The sequence below is a fragment of the Mus musculus genome, chromosome 1 (assembly GCF_000001635.26).
Source record: "Mus musculus strain C57BL/6J chromosome 1, GRCm38.p6 C57BL/6J".
NCBI lineage: Eukaryota > Metazoa > Chordata > Mammalia > Rodentia > Muridae > Mus > Mus musculus.
In genome coordinates this window covers 59,532,261-59,554,085 of record NC_000067.6, presented here as the reverse complement: position 1 = coordinate 59,554,085, position 21,825 = coordinate 59,532,261, and the positions used below count along the sequence as shown (strand labels likewise).

Sequence of the window (21,825 nt, the reverse complement as noted above, 5' to 3'; positions counted from 1 at the left end):
AGAAAGCTGTGCGGGAACTCAGACTGCCTGCGTGAGGGATGGCTGACAAGCCTAGCCTCAATTTCTTTATTCTAATTAGCAATTGACACAGGGTTTTAACACAGTGGAAAATATCGCTTTCCTATGTTAATGAATGCATGGGATTCAAAGGCACCCCTTTCCTCTGAGTCTGGCACAGGTCTGGACTGGCTGGTTCTGAGCACTCAGCCTCTCCACGGGCCTGCATGGATGCTGAGGGGATGCTGGAGTTCAGGTCTGTTCTTTATTCCTGGCCCAAAGGAACAGGAGAAGACAGCTCAGACTCAGGACCACCCAGAGAGTGCCGAATGAATGAAAACAGCAGCATCCATTACTGGCACCAGGAGTTCCTGGATTGCCTGTGGTCCTTCAGAGCCACTTAAGACGGTGTGAATCCTCATTCAGTGCTTTCCAGCTGGACTCTAAGGAAGTCCTAGAAGTACATCACCTCTTGTCCCTCTGCCAGCTCTGTGAGGTTCACATCATTATCTGCTTCCAGACAGGTTCTCCATGGCTTAGAAGATGTGAGTGGCCTGCCCACATTCACACAGCGGCTGTGGGGCAGAACACTTGGGAGTTTCTACGTGACTTATCCATCACTGTTGCTTCCTAAACACCAAAGTCCTACACAGAATTATGAGACAGGGTCAGGTCAGAGATGGCCAGAGTCATCTTAAGAAAGAAGTGTTCATGACTTCTAAAATTTTTATTACATGTATTTGTTTACTTATTTATTTATATTTGAGTGGGCGTTTGTCACTGTGTGCCTGTGGACATCAGAGGTCAATAGTGGGAGTTTGTACTGTAATTCTGTCCCATGAGTTCAAGAACTGAGTCAGGTCATTGGGCTTGGTGGTGAGAGCCTTAACAGGCTGCACCATCTTGCTGGTGTTCTTGACTCCTGAAAGGAGTCTGCAGGTTCGCCAAACTGCCCTCCCTACATTTGCGAGGTGACAGAGCCTGGACTGAACAAGCAATCCTGGATTTGGTTTCCCCACCATTTTTAATTGGTAGTGAGCCAGTTCCTCACAAGCTCAAATTCTGCCCTTACTTGTTTGGAGAGACTCCCTGGACCCTAACAGAACAAAGAGTTCTGCTGCTCTAAGGAATGACCACGGGTCACTGAAACTCCGTGATTTCCCACAGTAAATTACTACAACACCTTCATCCTAACTCCACTCTGTAAGCTCAGAGACAGCCCGCTGAGGGATTTTATTTCTAGATGGGATTAAACACACACACACACACACACACACACACATACATAGAGAGAGAGACAGACAGACAGACACATATAGACACACATACACATGCATGAACAAACATATAGACACACACAAATGCACACATGCATATACACAGATATACACAGACACAACTACCATACACAGACACATTCATAGACACCACACATACAGAGATACCACACATACAGAGACATGCATATGCTGATGCACACTCACGCGCACACACACACACACACACACTCCCCCTCCCTTCCCTACCTTTTTTTTCTTTGTTTCCCCAAGGGTATTTTGTTCTGAGCCAACGGCTGATGCTAAAGGAGGGAAAAGGCATCTTTCAACAGGAGGCTCCTGTGACAAGCAGCCGCCTCTGGCCTTGTGGGGTTTCATGTTCCTTTGTTTGTCTAGAGAAACAGGTAGGAATGAAAACTCATCAGTTGTAGGGAAGGAGTGAGCTGCTGAGTTTTAACTCTTGTTATTTTTTTCTTTTCTTAGAAATTGGTTTTTATTATTCGTGCATGTGTGTGCACGTGTGTGTGTGTGTGTGTGTGTGTGTGTATGCGTGAGTGTGTGTGCTTGTTACATTCCTGCAGAGGCCAGAGGGTATCGGATCCCTTGGATTTAGTTACAGGTAGTTGAGGTGGTTGTGAGCATCCAACATGGGTGCTGGGAACTGAACTGGGGTCCTCTGGAAGAGCAGTCAGCACTTTCAACCATCGAGCTGTCTCTCTAGCCCTCTATTTTATTTTTTGAGCAGGATTTCATACTGTAGCCCAGCTAGTCTGAAACTCAGAATGCAATACAGGGTGATCTTAAACTGGTGCATAGACTGATTGCTTGGAGTCCAAGTATATACCACCACACCAAGTGCCTTCCCTGTGTATAGAATTAATATCTAATTAATGCATACAGATAAATAGAGAATAGGACTTTATGCAAATTTGGCTGATGAGAAGAAAACTAGGGAGAGTGTGGGACACTGAGGTGGCCATGGCTTTGTCCTGGCAGGCAGGGGACCCTCAGTCTCACTATCTGGTCTCTTGCTGGCTGAGTCTGGTGCGGGTGTGTGTGTGTGTGTGTGTGTGTGTGTGTGAGAGAGAGAGAGAGAGAGAGAGAGAGAGAGAGAGAGAGAATAACAGCAACGGTAGCTCAAGTGACCTGGGAACTAAATGTGGGAAGGGAATTACACACGGGGTTTTACCTGTGTTAACCCATCCAGTCCCCACTGTAAGCTCATAGTGGTGCTATCCTCATTCTACAGAGCAAGAAGTAGCCTCAGTAAAATGAAACAATTTATTTGGTGGGTGGTCACTCAAACTCAGTCCTTGTATGACAGGCTTCATATGGTTAAGCATGAGGCAAAGGTGAGCCTGTCAGATTCTCATTCCCACACTAAGTGGACTCTGCTATTCTCAAGGGCGAGTGGCAAGAAGTTCTCAAGGGAGAACCTGGGCTTGTCAAATGCATTAGGTGTGTTCAGATCAACATAGACCGCAGGCTTCTCACCACTGAGACCTGCCTTTCTACCTGGGAAGGCTCCACAGTAGAACGAGAAGAGGGATTTGTCAGTAGGAAGCTGAAAGTAACTGAATGAGGCCCGCCCAAGGACCTCCCTGGAGGCTTGCTGACTCTTTCCATTGTGACTTTGCTCCGAAGCGTGGACACGGAGATGGCTCTCTCTCAATGTGTCCTAGGGAACGGCAGAGAAACAGTCGTGTAAACGGAAGGGGATTAAGCAGCTCTCTGTAAGTCAGACCATGTGGATCCCGGGGTGAAATCTCTCTGAGGAATGGGGAGACAGGGTCACAGCGGCACACTCTTAATGCTGCTTATTATGATGAAACACGTCATTATTGACCAAAGGAGGAATACATACAGCTACATGTAACACATGTAAGCTAAGCTGTGTTGCTTACAGTGTCACAAAAAGAGGGGGGATCAGAACAAAGTGCTTAAATCACGGTCTTTACACCATAAAATTCCCTCTTTTCCCTTTCGTACTGCAGCTCTTCCCCATGGTTCTGCCTTCCTCGGAGTGTGACTTCATCAAGCCAAACACGATTATTAAGATAGGAGTAGATACTGTCTCTGTGGCTCTGAGAAACTACTAACACAGGCATCACACACATCTCTCTCTCACTCCCACCCCTCACTGGTCCCCTCCCACACCTCTCCCACACCCCTCCCATACACAGACACACACACAGACACACACACAGACACACAGACACACACACAGACACACACACACAGACACACACACACACACACAGCCTTGGAGTTTAGAAAGCACTTCTACATTTTGGCTTACAACGCTATCTCGTACACTCAGGCTGGAAGTTAAGTTCTTAGTCGAATGTCAGGAGTTCCTTCTTTCTAGACAGACCACAGCTGTCTGTGGAGTGGGGAGTCAAGGGCAATCTAGTTCAGCAATGTGGGAAACCACAAGTTGGATGGAGTTAAAGCGGCCACATCATCCCGGATCTTAAAGTACTCCCTGTCCAAAGTGCACAGTGACTTCCCAGGAGGGAGCTAAGTGGACAGCATTCCTCAGGTGTAGAAAACCCGACTTTAAAAGGAGCACTTGGCAGTGTCAGGGCTCCTTGAGTGACAATTTAGGAGACAGACAGTATTCAAAGTCAAAATACCCTCCTTATCTCAGGAGAATTTCAAGAAACAGTGAAGAGAGAGAGAGAGAGAGAGAGAGAGAGAGAGAGAGAGAGAGAGAGAGAGAACCTCCTCTAAAGTCACAAAAAGCAGAGGGAACCCTCACAGAAACTGTACCTCAGCCTGGAGTTCATCTTCCTGCCACAGCTGCCTCCTGACTGACATCAGGTGCGTGTCCGGATTGCTGTGGTTCTGAGCAACAGAGCCCTGGTCCATGTATGTATCAATTTCCCATTCATCCAGACCTGCAAAGGTGACAGGGGTCAGCTGGGGACCTCAGACATAGCATGGCATTGCTACTCCTCCCTTCTGGCTTTTCTGAGCAATGATGGCCCAGGCCCTTGCTCCTCCTGCTCCCTCATTTCTGCCTCCATTGAAATGGTAGACACGGTAGACATGGGGCTGCCCTGGCTATCAGGAGAGTCAAGGCAAAAGCTTAGCTTCTCAGACACTGTTTCCTTGCTTGTAAAACGGAGATCCCAAGTTCTTGCCCTCACTTCTTTACAGAGTTGGCTGGGCCCCTCATCAGATCATGACAGTGACCATCCTGTATGAAGTGGAAGGGATCCCGAGTGGTGGTGATGGTGGAGGTGTGACTGTGGCGTGACTTGCAGCCCTGACCTGCAGCCATTGGGAGGCTGAATAGAAACCAGTCCTTAGAGTTTCTGGGTGTCTCCTGGTGGTTTGCTTGGGGAAGACCTCTGTCAGAATGCAAGGAGGTAAGTCTGCTGCCTCGCTCTGGATTCACCCTGTCTGCAGCCTGCAGGAAGGATCTGAGTCAACCGATGACTGTGGCCTAGTTAACAAATCTTTCACTGATGGTTTAGAGGGTCCTGCGGCCATTTTCACCACCTACTCAAGGTAGATTTACTGCTGACAGAATCTGGCAAGCCTTCTGTGTTAGCAGCCAAGCTGTAGCAATACCTCTCCTCCCAGCATGCAGCCCTGCCTCCGTTCCCAGCATGCAGCTCTGTGGAACAATGGGGGTCTGTCTTTCAACCAGGGGGCCTTGTGTGAGGTGGAGAACTGGGCGTCTGGGAGTTCCTGTGCTTCTCCACAGCCAGCCTCACCTGCCTTCACCACTTCAATCCTTGGTACCTCTGGCCTGGGGCAGTGGGGGTGCAGCTCTCCCCACCCCCTTCCTTTGCCTGAAGGGTGCTCTGATTTGAAGAGATGCAGGAAGTATCGATGGACAAGACACAAGCTCAGGGTTAAGTTCAGAAGTCTCCCTGGGTTTTATGGCTCAGGGAACTTGATGAATAGCCCCAGAACTCATCCACAAAGGGGCCTTAATGCCATACAGAATCTACAGCACTAAAGAGCTTTGTGGGAATTCTAGAATGGTCTTTTGATTCTAAGTCAGAATGCAGAGCCATCCTTCCTAGTCAGATCTATTTGGAGTCAGAGACCCTTCTGAGGGCGGAGGAAGTAAAACTCCAGCCGGGTGGATAATCACTCAGCAGCGTAAGGTGGGCAGGGGCACTGTGGGTAGAGGGTATATGCAGGCCATTTCTCTCTGACTGTATCGCAGTGAGATTGAATGTGTGATTCAATCTACGTGAGAGCAATATTTCTCACTACACAGCATCACCTGGATCATTTGTTACTGCTCAACAGGACCAAGTTTGCAAGAAAAGCACTGGACATTTTAATTGGGAGACCAAAGCTACATGACTTTGTACATCAAATAAGAACTGGGACCATCCTAATAATGTGCTTCAGTCTAGCAATTTAGAACTGTCAGTGAACTATTAACCTGCTTTCCCCATTGCTTCCCCCCACCATCCCGTCTCTGACTCTGTCTGTCTCTCTCTCTCTTTCTCTTCCCCATCCCCCTCACCTGAGCATGGAGAAGATACCAAGAGTCGTCCTCTACCAGTCCTCTGCTCATTCTTTTTCTTTTTCAATTCTTTAGACAGCGTCTCTCCCCATAACGCTGGCTGTTCTGGAACTTGCTGTGTAGGCTAGGCTGGCCTTGAATTCACAAATATCCTCTTGCCTCTGCCTCACCAGTATTCTGGACCCTTTATCATCTTAGTGTTTGAACAGGCTCCCTGCTGATCCAGAGGCTCACTGTGGTGGTTTGAATATACTTGGCCCATGGGAAGTGGCACTATTAGAAGGTGTGGCTTTGTTGGAGGAAGTGTGTCGCTGTGTATGCAGGCTCTGAGGGCTCCTAGTGCTCAAACTCCACCCAGTGTGGAAGGAGAGTCTTTTCCTCTGCCTTCAGATTAACATGTAGAATCCTTAGCTCCTCCAGCATCAAGTCTGCCTGCACACTGCAGTGATTCCCACCATGATGATAATGGACTAAACCTCTGAAACAATAAACCAGCCCCAATTAAATCTTGACCTTTATAAGAATTGCCTTGGTCATAGTGTCTCTTCACAGCAATGAAACCGAAGCTCAGACACCATATTGGTTGGGCTAACTGGCCAACAAGCCCTGGGTCTCTTTTTACTGACCTCCATTCCTAACCTCTAGAGTTCCAGGTATTCCACTTAGCGTTTAGATGGGTACTGGGGGGGTTGAATTTAGGTCCTCTTGTCCTTACTGAGACATCTCCCCACCCCTCCTGAGATTTTTCACAGAAACACACAGGGGAAAGATTGCAGACACCATTGCTCCCATTTTACAGCTGAGAAAACTGAGGAAGCAGGGAGCAGAGCTTGAGTAACAGCTCATTGTTGGGGATCTGAGCTTTACAGCCAGGATCTCTGCTTCTGCTTCTGCTTCTGCTTCTGCTTCTTCTTCTTCTTCTTCTTCTTCTTCTTCTTCTTCTTCTTCTTCTTCTTCTTCTTCTTCTTCTTCTTCTTCTCCTTCTCCTTCTCCTTCTCCTTCTCCTTCTCCTTCTCCTTCTCCTTCTCCTTCTCCTTCTCCTTCTCCTTCTCCTTCTCCTTCTCCTTCTCAGATATTTTTTTATTTACACTTCAAATGCTATCCCAAAGGTTCCCTATACCCTCCCTCCGCCCTGCTCCCCTACCCACCCACTCCTGCTTCTTGGCCCTAGCGTTCCCCTGTACTGGGGCATATAAAGTTTGCAAGACCTAGGGGCCTCTCTTCCCAATGATGGCTGACTAGGCCTTCCTGTGCCTTTGCTACTTCTAAAAAGAAAAGGCTATCAGAGGGGTGATAAGGGGAAATGAAGTTAAAACCAATGAAAACAGTAGGGTCCAAACTTCAGCCTCTTGAGCACCATATAGTTCTTTAACATTGATTTTTTTTCTTTTCTTCCCTGCCCCTGCTGTGATCACAGGCAATTGGACACTACAATTAGTAATTATGTTGGAAAAAAATCTAGGGAGGTCTGTAATTAAAATTTATTGAGCACTTGCTATATGCCAGGGACTGCACTATGGCCTTGAACTCCCACATAAGTACCTGTGGTATGGTCTGTCCGTTTTATAAATGAGGAAACTGAGGCCCAGAGCCTCAACACAACTTTGAATCCTGCGCTACCACATGTCCTTGTCTACCTTGCTCCATGGTAACAGCTCCATGGTAGATGGTTTCAGGGAAATCACAGATCCCACAGTTCTGAAGTCTTGAGACCCTTCCCCAGTGAGAGTGCTGCAACTCACTGCACACTGTCTTGGGCCCCAGAGCATCCGAATCCTAGGCTACCTAATGGAGACTGTAGGGTCTCTGAGGAGAGATTTCATAAGACAGTGATGAGGTAGCCCCACCAGGGAAGGGGGGAGTCAGTCCCATGTGACACTAGGTGGGTTCCAGTCCCCAGAGCATGGATTGATTGCTGAGAAACATGATTTCATCCATGTTCCAGAATCTACTGCTTTGTGGAATTTCTGCCCATGTTAACAAAGCATATAGAGGCTTATGCTATAAACGAAAGTATAAACTTATAGTGAGGAAGACAATGGATGGGAGCTGTGTTTTATACAGACAAAACACATATGGAGCAGGTTCTGGCCAGAGATCAATGCCACTAGAGTCTAGGTTTAAGTGACTATGTGGTTGGAGTGCTGGGTGGCCCAGCCTCTGAGGACCTGCCATGTTCCTCACTCCCCTTCTAACCTGGACAAGATCTTCTCCCAAGGAGAGAACTTAGTCTGATGTTGCCATTGTTTCTGGAAAAAATCCTTTTGGATTTCAGAAAAATGCCTTTATATGATGCTAGGCTGTACTCCAAGCTATCGCTTCCAATCTCTTAACTGCACTTTCAGTGACACACGTTCCCAGGAAAAGCATTAGTAGGTAAAGTCTCCACACTACTGAACAGTGTACAGGCAGATCATGGTAATTTTTCTGTGTAATACTGAGTAGTCTTAACATGCCCATTGCACAGATGGACAAATGGAAGCTCAACTCAAAGAGGTGAGCTGACTTGCTCAAGACCTTTCATGCCACAAATCAAAGGGGAGACTTTGCAAAACAGATCCATGGTTCTAAAGTTTATGTATTTTTAAAGCATTGTCACAAAAATCACAGGATTAAAGGATGTTAGATGGTGACACATGTCTTTAACGCTAGCATTTAGAAAGCTGAGGCAGGAGACTGAGTTTTTTTCTCCCCCTGGGCTTCTTGGTGAGAACCTGTCTCAAAAAAACCCAACCAACCAACAAACACACAAAAAAATATCAGAATGAAACAAACTTCAGAAATCTGAACACTAAGTTCAGTAGCCACTAGCCACATGCTATTTATATGTAAATGGATCAAAATTAAATTAAAAACTCTGTTTCACAGTTGCAGTAGCTACATTCCAAGCACTCACTAGACATATGTGATTAGTGGCCACTCTGCTGGACATTACAGGCTTCATCTCTCCAGACTGAGACCTTTGTCTTACAAATGAAGACGAGGGACCCAGAGCCCCTGGATTTTATTCTGTGAAACTTTATTTTGTTTTTTTTTGAGACAGGGTTTCTCTGTGTAGCTTTGGCTGTCCTGGGACACACTATGTAGACCAGGCTGGCCTTGAACTCACAGAGATCTGCCTATCTCTGCCTCCGGATTCCTTCTGAAAACTTTTAAGCTGTTAAAAATAATCCAAGTATCTGTGAACTGAACTGGTCATGAAATCAACATGTATGGACTGGGGAGACTGCTCCGTGGTTAAAATGCTAGACATGTCAAGGCCAGAGTTCAAATTCCCAGAACTCATTTAACCGCTGTGTGGGTATAGCAGCCTGCTTAGAATCCAATCTCAGAGGCTAAAGACAGAGGCTCCCCAAAGCAAGCTGGTTAGCATGACTTCTAATTCAGTGAGCATTGGGTTTGATTGAGAGACCTGCTTCAATGCCACATAGAGTGATTCCCAACACTAGCCTCAAGCCTCAGCATGCATGCACACACACACGTGTATGAATACCTACACACGAGTGCCCCCATACAATCAAACATGCATATGCACATCTCTGCACACACACCGTACATGAAAAATGAAAAAAAAAATCAACAGGTACCTTGTGCATAAGACGATCTCTGTTGAATCCGAAATGAAGGGATGACAGGCAGGAGATGGTATTTTGGGGGTACACCTGAAAGATCCTGTTGTGGCCTGAGATTCTTGGGTATCCCAAGCTGACTGTCCTGGAGCAGCACAGAATCCTTGATGTGTCCTGAGGGGTAGGTCAGGAGTTCTTGATGTCAAACACGGTAACCAATCTAGAGTTCCAGGTAAACTACAAATTTCCCAACTTGCAGTAGTCCTGGCTTTGAACAGACGTTAAAGTGGACAATCCGGAGATGAGAAGGGTTATAAAACTCAGAGAGCACGCAGGGAAAGCTTCTCTCTCACGCGCCTTGGGTGTTTCTGGCACCACATGAACTTAGTCCTACTTTACCATTCCCAAAAACTAGGTCCTTGTTGGGAAAAAAGCAAAAAAACAAAAAAACCAACCAAACAAACAAAAAAAAAGGAAAACCAAAACTGTGGCTGCTTCCTTGTGTTCACTAAGAGGCTTGTTTTGCTTCAGAAAGAGAGATCTAATCACAGTAGGCAGGGCTTGCTTGCTTCTGGCGGCCTCGTGCTCAGCCGCCTTCTGAATCTAATCTAGCCAATCTGCAGTGTTTCCTGAAGGCTCACCAAGGGCCCACCCTCTGCTTGGCCACAGGGTACACGCAGTGGAACTAGACAGGGATTCCTCATAGTGAGGTTTGGAGCGATGGATCTCTCTGGACTCAGCTCTACAGCTCTGCGAGTCAGTGTGATGTGAGGTCCAAAGGCTCAGCAGTGGACGGAATTGTCAGAAAAGACTTTATAGGAGATCCGGACTTGTGTATGCAGTCTAGATTAAAATGCTTGTGTATGTTCTTTATGTAGATGTGTATCTGTGTCTGTGTACATGCACATGCACACGCACACACATTATGAAACTACAAAGGGCGTCATGAGAGGACATGAGGGAGGTAGAAAACAGAGCAATGAACCATGTAGTCAGGTGGAAAGAGGACTAAGTGTGAAGACAGACATGCGAGGAGCGAGCGGTCAGCCGGGAGGAATCAGAACGCATCTCATGTATGCTTCCCAACCTGTCGCTTGCAACCTTTTGAAGGTTCTTGAACAATCCTTTCACAGGACTCACCTAACAGATACCCTGCATGTCAGATATTTACATCACTATTCATTTTTTTAAAAGATTTATTTATTTTATGTATATGAGTACACTGTAGCCATACAGATGGTTGTGAGGCATCATGTGGTTGCTGGGAATTGAACTTAGGACCTCTGCTCACTCCAGCCCAAAGATTTATGTATTATTTTATATAAGTACACTGTAGCTGTCTTCAGACATACCAGAAGAGGGTGTCAGATCTCATTATGTATGGTTGTGAGCTACCATGTGGTTGCTGGGATTTGAACTCAGGACCTTTGGAAGAGCAGTCAGTGCTCTTACCTGCTGAACCATCTCGCCAGCCCGCAATGAAATATTTTTATAGTTGTGGATCACCACAATATGAAGAACTATGTTAAAGGGTCGCAGCATTAGGAAGGCTGGGAAACACCACCCTAATGATGTATGAATGAAGGTATCCTGATGAAACTGGTTACTTTGTATACTAACATAAACATTGATTTAAAACCCTTTAAAGCTGGGCATGGTGGCCTTGTGCCTTTTTAATCCCAGCACTCAGGTTGAAGCAGGAGGATGTCTGTGAGGTTGAGGCTAGCCTGGTTTATACATCTGTTTCTAGGATAGCCAGGGATACATGGTAAAACCCTGTCTCAAAAAAAACAAAAAAAAAACAAAAAAAAAAACAAAAAAAAAACAAAAAAAAAACCCAAAACAAACACTGAAGAAAAAAAAAAAACAACAGTGTTTAGAAAGGAAGAAAAGGAAAAGAAACAAGCTTGAAGTGTGGGGATTCATCACAGGGCAGGACATGGCACCAGAGGATATCACTGACATCCAACAGTGAGCAAGTTCTGAAACCTGAGGGGAAGAGAGCAACAGCTGTTGAGACAGTGGCTTCTCACAGGAGTCTCAGCCTGGCTCCTCCAACTTGAGGGCTTACTTTAAAGAAAGAGCAAGGAGCTATGGTAAGGGATCCACAAATACAAGCTACCTTTTCCTTTTCTTAGACCATACATGCTACCCAGTGTTACAGGTAGGTCTGAGATCTTTTCGTTGTTATTTTAAAGGTGTTGCCTTCCTTGAGGCTGTTGGCCCAGGCTGCGGGATGGCAGCCTGCTCTGCCTTGGCGCTGTCCAGTGATAACAGCTTTTTGGTTGAGAAGCTCTTTCTATCAAGTGGTAAGTAAATAGAACTGTCTGTAACCACGGGGCTCTGCCTTGAGAGTAAAACTAATTGCTAGAGAAGCCCACAGGGCTCATCTTGTTTCAAACCACCACTTACTGGGCAGGGAGTTGTTTTCTTTCCTTTTCCAGGTAAACCTATAAAATAAGAAGCAAGCCAGAATTCTCTGGTCCTGTTGGTGCTGACGGAACAGCAAGAGGCCGAGTGAAGTACGGCACCTCTTACCACACATCTCACCCCAGTAGTTTGTCAAATAAAATACAAGATGTCCAATTAAGTTTAAGTTTCAAATAAACATTGAATACGTTTTGGTAGAAATATGTCCCAAATATTGTGAGTTTCTCTGGTGTGTGTGTGTGTGTGTGTGTGTGTAGTGTGCTGAATCAGGAGACTCAAATTCCCACTTTAGGCTTCCGTAAGTTTTCTGGGAGCTTATGGGGTTCTGTCAGGCAGAGGGGTGTTCAACCCTGTCCAGCAGGGATGGTGCTGGAGAGTTGCTGTTTTTTAAAAGGACCTGAGATGACCTCAGACAGGGAACTTGGAAATTCTGGGAAGAATGTGGAGCTATGGATGCGGGAAGTATCAGCTTTCTGGGCTCAACTCTTCTGGCTGGCTGACCCGGGACAAAGAAATACTTTGTGTATTTAGAACTCCTTTTGTTTTGTCTCATGACCAGTGGGGTTTAAGATGGAAGATCCGAGGCCTTGGCCTGGAATAGGCTGGGAAGCAAGCTCTGGATTGGGGTGAAGAAGAACAGTGTGAGCAGATGGCCAGTACTCAGGTGGTCCTTCCTTCTATAAATGTCCAGGCAGGTAAAAGGCACCCGTTGGGATGGAGGCTTGTGGACTTTGCAGAGCTGGAACTTAAATCCCGGTGTTTCTGGCACCAATGGGAAACATACCCTCACATCAGGTTGGGCTGGGGGAGACTGGTGTCCACTCCCACCCATTCTCCCACTGACCTGCACACTGGAGCCGGTGCATGATGTCAGGGGGCCATGTCCGCAGAAAGCCTCGGAGGTATCTTTTGGCCGAATACCCAGGCTGGATCTGCCGTTGGGTCTGGCTCTCTGGCTTGCTTCGGAAGTAGAGGTAAGGCCGCCAGGCGCTGTCCTGCTTCCTCTGTGGGGACACCAATCAGAAACAGTACAGCACAGCCGGGCGTGGTGTTGCGCGCCTTTAATTCCAGCACTCGGGAGGCAGAGGCAGGCGGATTTCTGAGTTCGAGACCAGCCTGGTCTACAAAGTGAGTTCCAGGACAGCCAGGGCTATACAGAGAAACCCTGTCTCGAAAAAACAAGCAAACCAACCAACCAACCAACCAACCAACCAACCAACCAAATAAACAAACAAAAACAACAAGAAACAGTACAGCAGCTGAGCCCTGAGACTGCAGCTGATGCAGGCTGGTTAGCCCAATCCTCATTAGTAACCCAGAGACTCCCGGGAGGGGCCAGACGGCACCAAGAACAAATGCCTTGGCTAATAAACACAGTCCAAGAGTCCAGAGAGCAAAGCCCTGAAGGGCCCCTGAAGATCCACAGTCAGAGGGAAAGGAGAAATGACAAAAGCCAGACTCCATCTTGGGCCGGAGCGTTAGGAAAGGATAAAGCCTCAGGAGAATTAGTTCGGCTGCGGAAATCCTGTCGTTCCCTTCAAAATGGCCCGGATGCAGCGGAGAGGCACGTGCTTGGGCACTCAGCGTTACTCGTTTGAAAGAAAGCTCGGACAGACAAAGCCTGCCGGTGTTCACAGGAAGCCTAGCGTGTTGCATTTCATTTCTGCCAGAGAGACTTTTCTGGGACTCTTTCTTCCAAAGTCAGCCCTTCAGTGCAAGACACGTGGGAACGAATATACAACGGCTAATGCTCCACTGAGATTTATATTGTTTGTAGAGCCTTTAACTCACTGTAATCCTATAGGGTGGACAGATTTTAAACGATGCACAAACTCTCAGAAGAAGATGATTCGTTAAACCCGTGAATAGCCAGATGGTGATGGCGCATGCCTTTAATCCCAGCATTTGAGAGACTGAGGCAGTCTGGGCTCTGTGAGTTCAAGGCCAGCCTGGTCTACAGAGCGAGTTCTAGGACAGTCAGGGCTACACAGAGAAACCCTGTCTTGAGAATCCGGGGCGGGGGGGGGGGGGGTGGGGGTGGGGGAGAAAGAAAGAAAAAGAAAAAAAGAAAAGGCCCATGAATAACAAAAATGCTGGTAGACATTACTAATTGATCATGGCATCCATGATTGATGACTGGACATGATTTCAGAATATAGGCTCTTAAAATTAATTTTTTAGATTTATTTATCTTATATGTATTAGTGTTTTGCCTGCATGTGTGTAAGTGTACCCTATGTGTGCCTGATGCCTGTGGAGATCCAAAAAGGGCCTTATATATCCTGAAATTGGAACTATAGATGATTGTCAGCCAGCATGTGAATACTAGTAATTGAAGCCAGGAGCAAATTGTGCTCTAAAATGCTGAGCCATCTCCTCAACCCCCTTAATTTTTTAAAATAAAGGCATAGTTTATATATAACACACAAAGAGCTTAGATTTTTAGTTTAATAAAAGTCAACAACTATATATGCCTTTGTAATCACCATAGAAAATAAAATGCAGAATATTCTCTTCTGCTCAGGATATACCCTAAGCCACTTCTTCAGCATCTTCCATCTACCTATCAGATAATCATAGTTTTGATTTCTAATCCCATTTATAGAAATGGTTTTAAACACATACACACACACACACATATTCATACATCATATGTTCATTGATGCCCCATGAATGTGATCCGGTGTTCCACTGAGAACTGGTATGAGGGAGACCATCTATTGACTGTTCCTTAGGTAAGCAGTCCCCACAGGGCCATAAAGCAGTATGAGAAGATAGAGGGTATCTTAGTCCATTTACCAGTGCTGTAACAGAATCTGAGCTTGGGTATTTTATAAAGAAGAGAGGTTTGGCCAGGTGATGGTGTACACACCATTAATCCCGGCACTCAGGAGGCAGGGCCAGGAGGATCTCTGAGTTTGCGGCTAGTCTGGTTTACAAAGACAGTGCTACACAGAGAAACCCTGTTTCAAAGAACAAACAAACAAAGCAACAAAAAGAATAGAGGTTTGTTTCCTTCAGGTCTTAGAGGCCTTCCTCCCAAGGCCTTCTTGCTGTCTCATCCTTGGCAGAAGGCATATATGCATTTGTTCCATTTGAGAGCTGGGGATGGGGTAGGGGTAGGGGTTGAACTTACTTTTTTGTCAGGAGCTGACATTCTTAATAATATGGTCTCATTGATAACTCCATTAATCCATTCATGAGTGTGGAACCCCTGATCACTTAAAGGTCCCACATCTCAGTACTGCATTTGGGGATTAAGTGTCTCATGTGGGTACCTTGGTTATATTTAAACCACCACAGAGTGAGGCAGGCTCAGCCAGTTGCCCCGGAGTCAGACAGAACTCAGAGCTTTAAATTTCTCATCAGTACAAGGCCTCCTGTTCTCCAAGAACATACAATCTCATCAATGGACCCGGACTTAGCTCCATGAGCCAGCTTGATAACAGAAGAACAAATGATGATTTGAAGCAGGCGCTTCATCGAACGTCCTGGAGAGTAAGGGCCGTGAGACTGGAGTCCAACATGTTCATTCTTGTTAGGATTCAGTGAAACCTGACTCGATGGTTCACAATGAGAAAGAAGCTATGTTAGCTCAAAAAGACAAGGTTTGAAGAGTAATGGGGCCGGTTAGATCAGAGGTTCAATGTCTCCTAAGTTCCACAGGCAGTGAGGCTCTTTGTACCTCTGAGAAGTCTTTCACGTCAGTCTTACACACATGCTGAGCTTGTATAATGGACACGGGAGACATGAAGCAGGTCCAGAATGCCCAGCGGAATTGGGCAGGAGCTTAAGAAAAAGCCTGGGACAGTCTGTGCCCAGATTTATGGTCAAGGGTGTCAGTGTTCAAGGCTCATTCTGCCTCTGGTCTTTATGACCATGGGCAAGTCTTTGAGCCTTTCTGAACTTCTCCAAAGTAGGGCTAACAGCATGTTAGAAGGAGTGGGAAGTTCATGATACTTAGAATCATGTGGCCTAAGGGATTTAGATTTCATGGGTCCTAGAAAGACAATCTTTGGAAATCAATAGCTAAGTGAAGACACACTTCTCCCTCGTCAGCAAGAGGAACGTAACTCCTGTCTTTTAGAATCCATGTCCACACTGTAGATTGACCCTAGTGTCTCACTAGGTAAGTGCTAGGTAAGTGCTCTACAACCAACCAATATCCCTAGCGTCCCCCTATGGAACCCCCTCTCTCTGTCTCGAGATGGAATTTCCATGGAGTCGCACTCTGAGCTTCTGTTTTGTTTTGTTTTGAGACAGGGTCTCATCATGTAGTTCAGGCTGCTCTTAAATTCACAAACTTCCTGCCTCTACCTTCTGTATACTGGGATTATAGTACCATACTTGACTTGCTAGTCTTAAAAATGGTAGATTATTATGGGCACAATGGGTTCTTGTAGGCACAATGTAGTTATGAGGATTTTTTTTTTCAGGTGGGAAGCTCAATATTTTTTATTGGTTAAAATTGCTCTTTGACAATTTCTTTTTTTTCATTTTTTTTAATTAGGTATTTTCCTTATTTACATTTCCAATGCTATCCCAAAAGTCCCTCATACCCTCCCACCCACCCCCCCCCCCACTTTTTGGCCCTGGCATTCCCCTGTACTGGGGCATATAAAGTTTGCAAGTCCAATGGGCCTCTCTTTCCAGTGATGGCTGACTAGGCCATCTTTTGATACATATGCAGCTAGAGTCATACATCTATGTAATGCATACAGCTACTCTTACCTTCATCCACACTGAGTTTCCTCTGATCACTGTTAGCCCTGACCCCTTCCAAAATGTCTCCAACCTATATTCATACCTTCTTATTTATTGTTTGACCCACTGATTTTTAACCAGGTTCTCTGTGTGACCATAGATTTAGAAAAACCTATTGGAGACTAGTGAGGTTAACCATTTGATAAGCAACTAAAACCAGTGACAGTTTCTCCCCAAAAATCTAAACTTTGGCAGAGAGGAAATGATTCCATGGTCCCCTCCATGATCAGTAGATATCTATTGGCATGATCAGTGCAGGGAACCACAGCTTCTATGACATCAGATTTGCAAAGTCTTTGTCATGTATGAGGATTCTTTAAATGTAAGGACTCAGAAGGGAGAACCAGAGAGACCACAAGATAAGAAGGACCTCCCCTCAGCCCCCCATCCCATGCTGCTGGCTTGGAGGAACGGGACACAAGCCAGGAATACAAGGTTCTTATAGAAGCTGGAAAGGGAAAGCTTCAGCGAAATAGTTCTTTCCTGGGATTCCCACAAGATACACAGGTCTGTCCACACCTTGATGTTAGTTCATTGAAACCCATTTCAAACTTCTAACTGTAGAAGTGTAAGATAATACATTGTTGTCTGAGTGTTAGCTGGGTCACTGGCTGAGTATCCGTCGTTATAGCAGCCATAGGAAACTAATACAGTGGCCAAGATCAGCTTCCAAAGACTAAGCAAGACAGTATGTACGTAGTCCAAATCCAAGGCAAGGCCTTCTCTGACTTGTCCTAGCAGCTCCTTGCACCTTAAGCTAGCAGCCCAGCAAAGCTCCCACAGATACATTAGAATTACGATAACGAGGGAATATAAAAGAAATACTTGTTAAGTAACAAGGGCAACTGGGGGTCTTATCCAGACTCAGACAGTCATCATCACCCTGTGTCAGCAGAAGCTATAGTGTCTCAGAAGAGCTGACACTTGGATGCTCAGAGAACAGTCAGCTGAAGCAAAGGTTTACAGACAAGTGAGGCTCTTAAGCACCTACACATTCCCTGCCTCGTGGCCCCGCGGGGCTAGAAATCACACATTGGCTCAAAGCAAAAAGAAAGTCGCCAGCACAAGATTTTTCCAGAAGCTCTCAAGAACTTCCGTGGTAGAGGACTTGATGAGCACATAAAAGACCTTGGGTTCCGTCCTCAGCAAAGGATCCAAATCAAACAAAGCTTCATCCACTTAGCGGCCCCCATTCCATCTGCAACCCCAGCCCCTCCCCTTTGTCATACAGTATCATATTAACAGACTCTAGGGATTAGAAAAAGGACATCCTGGGTTGGGATGTGTGTGCACACATGCACGTGTGTTTGCATGGTTTTTTTAGTCTCTCTTGTTCGTTTCTCAAGTGATGACTGTGAAGGTAATTCATAAAGCTTCATCATTGGATGAACAGGGGCAGAGGGAAGACCAGGACCACTGAGGAGGCTGGCTAGGGTGAGAGCTATTTCCATGTTTCCAATATGCATAGTGTGAGTGGAAACAAGGCAAAGCACAGAGGAACGAGTTAGAATAATTACCACCTCTTAAAGAGTGTCTTTGCGTATAATAACAGTGGAGAGACTGAAAGAAAAATATTAAAATACTCAGAACAGCAATATCACACTGCTGGGTACGAGCACACACATAGTTCTTTTTTTATAAAATCAGAATTCTAGTAATATGGTTAGATTATATTTATAAGGAGGGAAAGTTAAAAATCAACTAACTTTAGTGCATCTGCCTCCTCTTCCACATTTTCCTAGTCCTCTCTCTTCCCCAGTAAAGCTCATTCTCAGCTCTCCACCCAACCACCCACTCAGAGGTTACTTGAAAACAGAGAGGGAGACAGAAGGGAGCCGGGGAGGGAGTTTCTGGAAGAGGGAAATAAACACGACAGCAGGAGGCTGACTGCGGTGGGTTCAGCCTGCTCAGCCTGCCTTGGCTTTGCCAGTCAACCCTCTCCAGGCTTCTTGTGAGACAAGTAATTAGTATGCTCAGAGCAGCCTGTTAGCCACCCTCCACCTTTAATGAGAGGCTTGCTCTGACAGGCTGCCTTCTCCATGTCTACCAGGCTGATGAAGATGTGTGTGTGTGTGTGTGTGTGTGTGTGTGTGTGTGCCCATGCTGCCTTGCATGTGTTGTGCTGTCCATTCATCCCAGGACAGAAGGAGGTGGTGGTTAGGGCTTGTATACCTGCTCAGGATGCCAGGGTACCAGCATCCTCAGGAAGGTCAGAATGGCCCACCCAGCCAGTTGCTACCATACCACAGAGAGCAGCCCAGCTTCTGTGTGCAGAAGTCCACAGAGGCTGAAGAGAGATGCCCAGAAATGCCAGGGCTGGTAGGCATTTCCTAGCCAACTCAGCCCTCACCAGATTCTCCAGATCTACTCTGCAGCCACAGTTCACGCCTGGCTGATTCCCCCGAATTCCCTCTGCTTGCTCTGGGCCCCTGCTCACCTATGTATGCCTGGGTCTCTATTTTTTTTTTTAACCACAAGATTCCATTTAAATTTTTTCTCCTCCAGAAAGCTACTCTAGACTTTCCCAGGCAGAGGCAGTCATGGTAGGAAGAAGCCAAAACAGCAGAGACAACAAAGGCACAATTAGACAAACAGGATTACTCCAGACTCAGAAAACCAACAGTGAAGAAGCCTGCAAAACGGAGTGTTTTAAATAAAGCTTTCTTCTGGCAAAGGATAACTATTCAGAGTATAGAAGGAACTTAAAAACATTAATAAAGAAAAAAATCCAGTTTAAAAATGGGCAATGTCTGCAGGCACTTCTCAAAAAAATCCAATGGTCAAAAGAGACTGGTGAGAAAAATGCTTAATGCCATTCAGAGCAGAACTTCAATGGGAGACCATCTCACCCAAACGAGAAAAGCTGTTATCACAAAGAATAAGAGGAGCCAGGGAGAGAGTGCTGGGAGCAGAGGGCTTTGGTGCTAAGCTTGATGAGCTGAGTTCAATCCTTGGGACCTACATGGTAGCAGGAGGGAACCACTCCAGAGAACTGTCTTCTGACCTATGCGCGCGCGTGCACACACACACACACACACACACACACACACACACACACACACAAATACATGTAATTTTTAAAAAGACAAGAAGTAGTGGCAAGGGATATAACTTAGGTATTAGAGTGCCTGAGGCCTTAGGTTCTATCCCCAGCTATGCTGCAAACCAGACAGTATGGCTGCCTGAAAGCCTAGCACTCTAGAGTTGGGAGCCAGAGGGTCAGGAGTTCAAGGTCCTTCTCAGCTACTTGGTGAGCTTGAGACCAGATATAAGATCTGGTCTTTTGGGGTTTTGTTTGTTTTGTTTTGTTTTGTTTTGTTTTTTGTTTTTTGTTTTTTGTTTTTTCGAGACAGGGTCTCTCTGTGTAGCCCTGGCTGTCCTGGAACTTACTCTGTAGACCAGACTGGCCTTGAACTCAGAAATTTGCCTGCCTCTGCATCCCAAGTGCTGGGATTAAAGGCGTGTGCCATCACTGCCTGGCTAAGATCTGGTCTTTTAAAAGGACAGAAATGACTGAATACCAAATACTGGCTCCATTTGAAACAAAGTGAACACTTAGCACTGTTGCTAGGAATGTAAATGAGCACAGCCACAGTGGAGAGCAAACGGAGATTCCCCCTAAACACTGACAACCGATCCACCACAGAATCTGTCCGTCTAACTCACAACTGGGCAGTAACTGAAGGAAAACACTACAGCAGCATTCCCACGCTTATTTGGGCATCAATAGCTGAGACAGAATCTTTCTAGATGCCCATTGGTGGATGGACGAGTAAGGGTCTTTCTCCGATGTGTTGGGAGCACAGCATGAAGTCCTCCCACCCACAGATCTCCAGGAATGTTAATCAAGCATATGGGATTTTCCCCTGGAAGGAATGGGTGTAAAACCTGTTCTTATCCAGAAAGCTGGGAAATGGAGGTGATTTAAAGCCTGGTGATTCGTGTTATCTCTTGGGCCGGGCCATATCGAGTTCCCACAGCCAGGACTAGAGATGGCTAGTAATCTAAATGACTTCTTCGATATCTGTATGACGAGACCAGGTCACATCCTTCCCTAGACCCTTAGGCTAGTACAGGTAGCCTATCTCGAGAACCCATTTTCTTAGAAGAAATGAGATGCACTCTGAGTTGAGTTTCGGTGTAATTGTGTTTCTTGTGCACCTGGGATTGTATTGTACCAGGAAACTTTTTTCTAAAGTAACTGGGGTTAAATATTCTGACAATGAACCACCTGGCTTCAGACTCTCTAGAAGGTTTGATCCAGGCTGAGGAGGTCAATTTGAACTGAGTTTTCATTCTTATCTCTTCCAGGTTTGTTTCCCTGCCTGACAGCTGCAGACATCCCTCACGTGTAGATTCTATAAGAAGACCAGGACGTAGAGTAGCATTGGAGATAGGAGTGTGTGGGAGTGTGTGCTGGAGGGAGGTAGGAAGGAGAAAGCTCCAGTGTTCTGCACCACGGGGGTCGTGGTGGCTACAGCTCACAAGAACCATCTAGTTTATGAATAACTGGAAGGGAGAAGCTTAAAGGCTACAAATACAAGGTGATGCTAAACCAGGTTGAAATGCCGGTTACCTTATTTTCACACATACGTATAAGCAGGCATTGCACATGCATACTGAAAAACCACACCAGACCTGTGTATTTGTTATGTTGTGTGTGCATTTCTTTGTTTCTAGTTTTGGGTTCTGAGATGGACTTACTATGCTGCCCAGGCTGGTCTTCTGGATTTTTAAAAGATTTTCTTGTCTTAGCCAATTGGGTAAGTGGGAGTATAGATCTAGGCCACTATAGTGACTTAAGAGGCTTAAGACAGGGGCTGGAGAGATGGCTCAGTGGTAGGGACACTCTTAATAAACTTATAGTAATGATTAATACTTAGAACTTCCAGAGGCTGCTCTTTCAGAAGACCCCATTCAGTTCCCAGCACCACCATGTCAGCTTACAACTGTCTGGAACAGTTTCAGAGGATACAATGCCCTGTTCTGGCCTCAAGGGCTCTGCATGCAACTGATACACAGACATACATGCCAGTAAAAATCCATAGTAATAAAATAATTGAAAAAATTATATAGCCGGGCAGTGGTGGCACACACCTTTAGTCCCAGCACTTGGGAGACAGAGGCAGGCGGATTTCTGAGTTCAAGGCCAGCCTGGTGTACAGAGTTTAAGGGAAACTAGATGAAATGGTAATGATGTTTCAGCATGGATATTAGATGGGACGCTAACTCTCCTGACTGATCAGTACCATTTATATGTGTCTTGAATTATCACACTGATCCCCATAAATAT

General features: G+C 45.9%; 1 protein-coding gene and 1 long non-coding RNA gene across 30 annotated transcripts in view; one reads left to right on the top strand and one right to left on the bottom strand.

Annotated features, from left to right (window-relative positions):
• Positions 1 to 21,825, bottom strand: part of Gm973 (predicted gene 973) — a 120,154-nt gene that overhangs the window by 82,332 nt on the left and 15,997 nt on the right. For 9 of the 26 annotated variants that reach the window (XM_017321327.2, XM_017321334.2, XM_017321324.2 and 6 more), the window contains exons 3-7: positions 12,613 to 12,772; positions 9,357 to 9,512; positions 4,047 to 4,174; positions 2,769 to 2,952; positions 1,524 to 1,666 (exon numbers count right to left, since the gene is read on the bottom strand). In XM_017321327.2, the coding sequence (XP_017176816.1) occupies positions 1,524 to 1,666; positions 2,769 to 2,952; positions 4,047 to 4,174; positions 9,357 to 9,512; positions 12,613 to 12,772 (771 nt within the window). Of the gene's footprint in view, positions 1 to 1,523; positions 1,667 to 2,768; positions 2,953 to 4,046; positions 4,175 to 4,999; positions 6,667 to 9,356; positions 11,106 to 12,612; positions 12,773 to 21,825 lie in introns of those variants that run through there. The other 17 variants (NM_001013771.2, XM_006496100.3, XM_030255076.1 and 14 more) reach the window with 8 other exon arrangements.
• Gm28411 lies at positions 2,882 to 21,091 on the top strand. 4 transcript variants are annotated; one of them, XR_003948667.1, is made up of 6 exons: positions 2,882 to 3,007; positions 3,269 to 4,145; positions 4,437 to 4,648; positions 11,270 to 11,434; positions 11,537 to 11,647; positions 11,783 to 11,969. It is a non-coding gene; the product is annotated as a predicted gene 28411 (long non-coding RNA). The 4 variants fall into 4 exon arrangements; XR_003948670.1 differs by lacking the exons at positions 11,270 to 11,434; positions 11,783 to 11,969 and adding an exon at positions 20,844 to 21,091; XR_003948666.1 differs by lacking the exon at positions 11,270 to 11,434.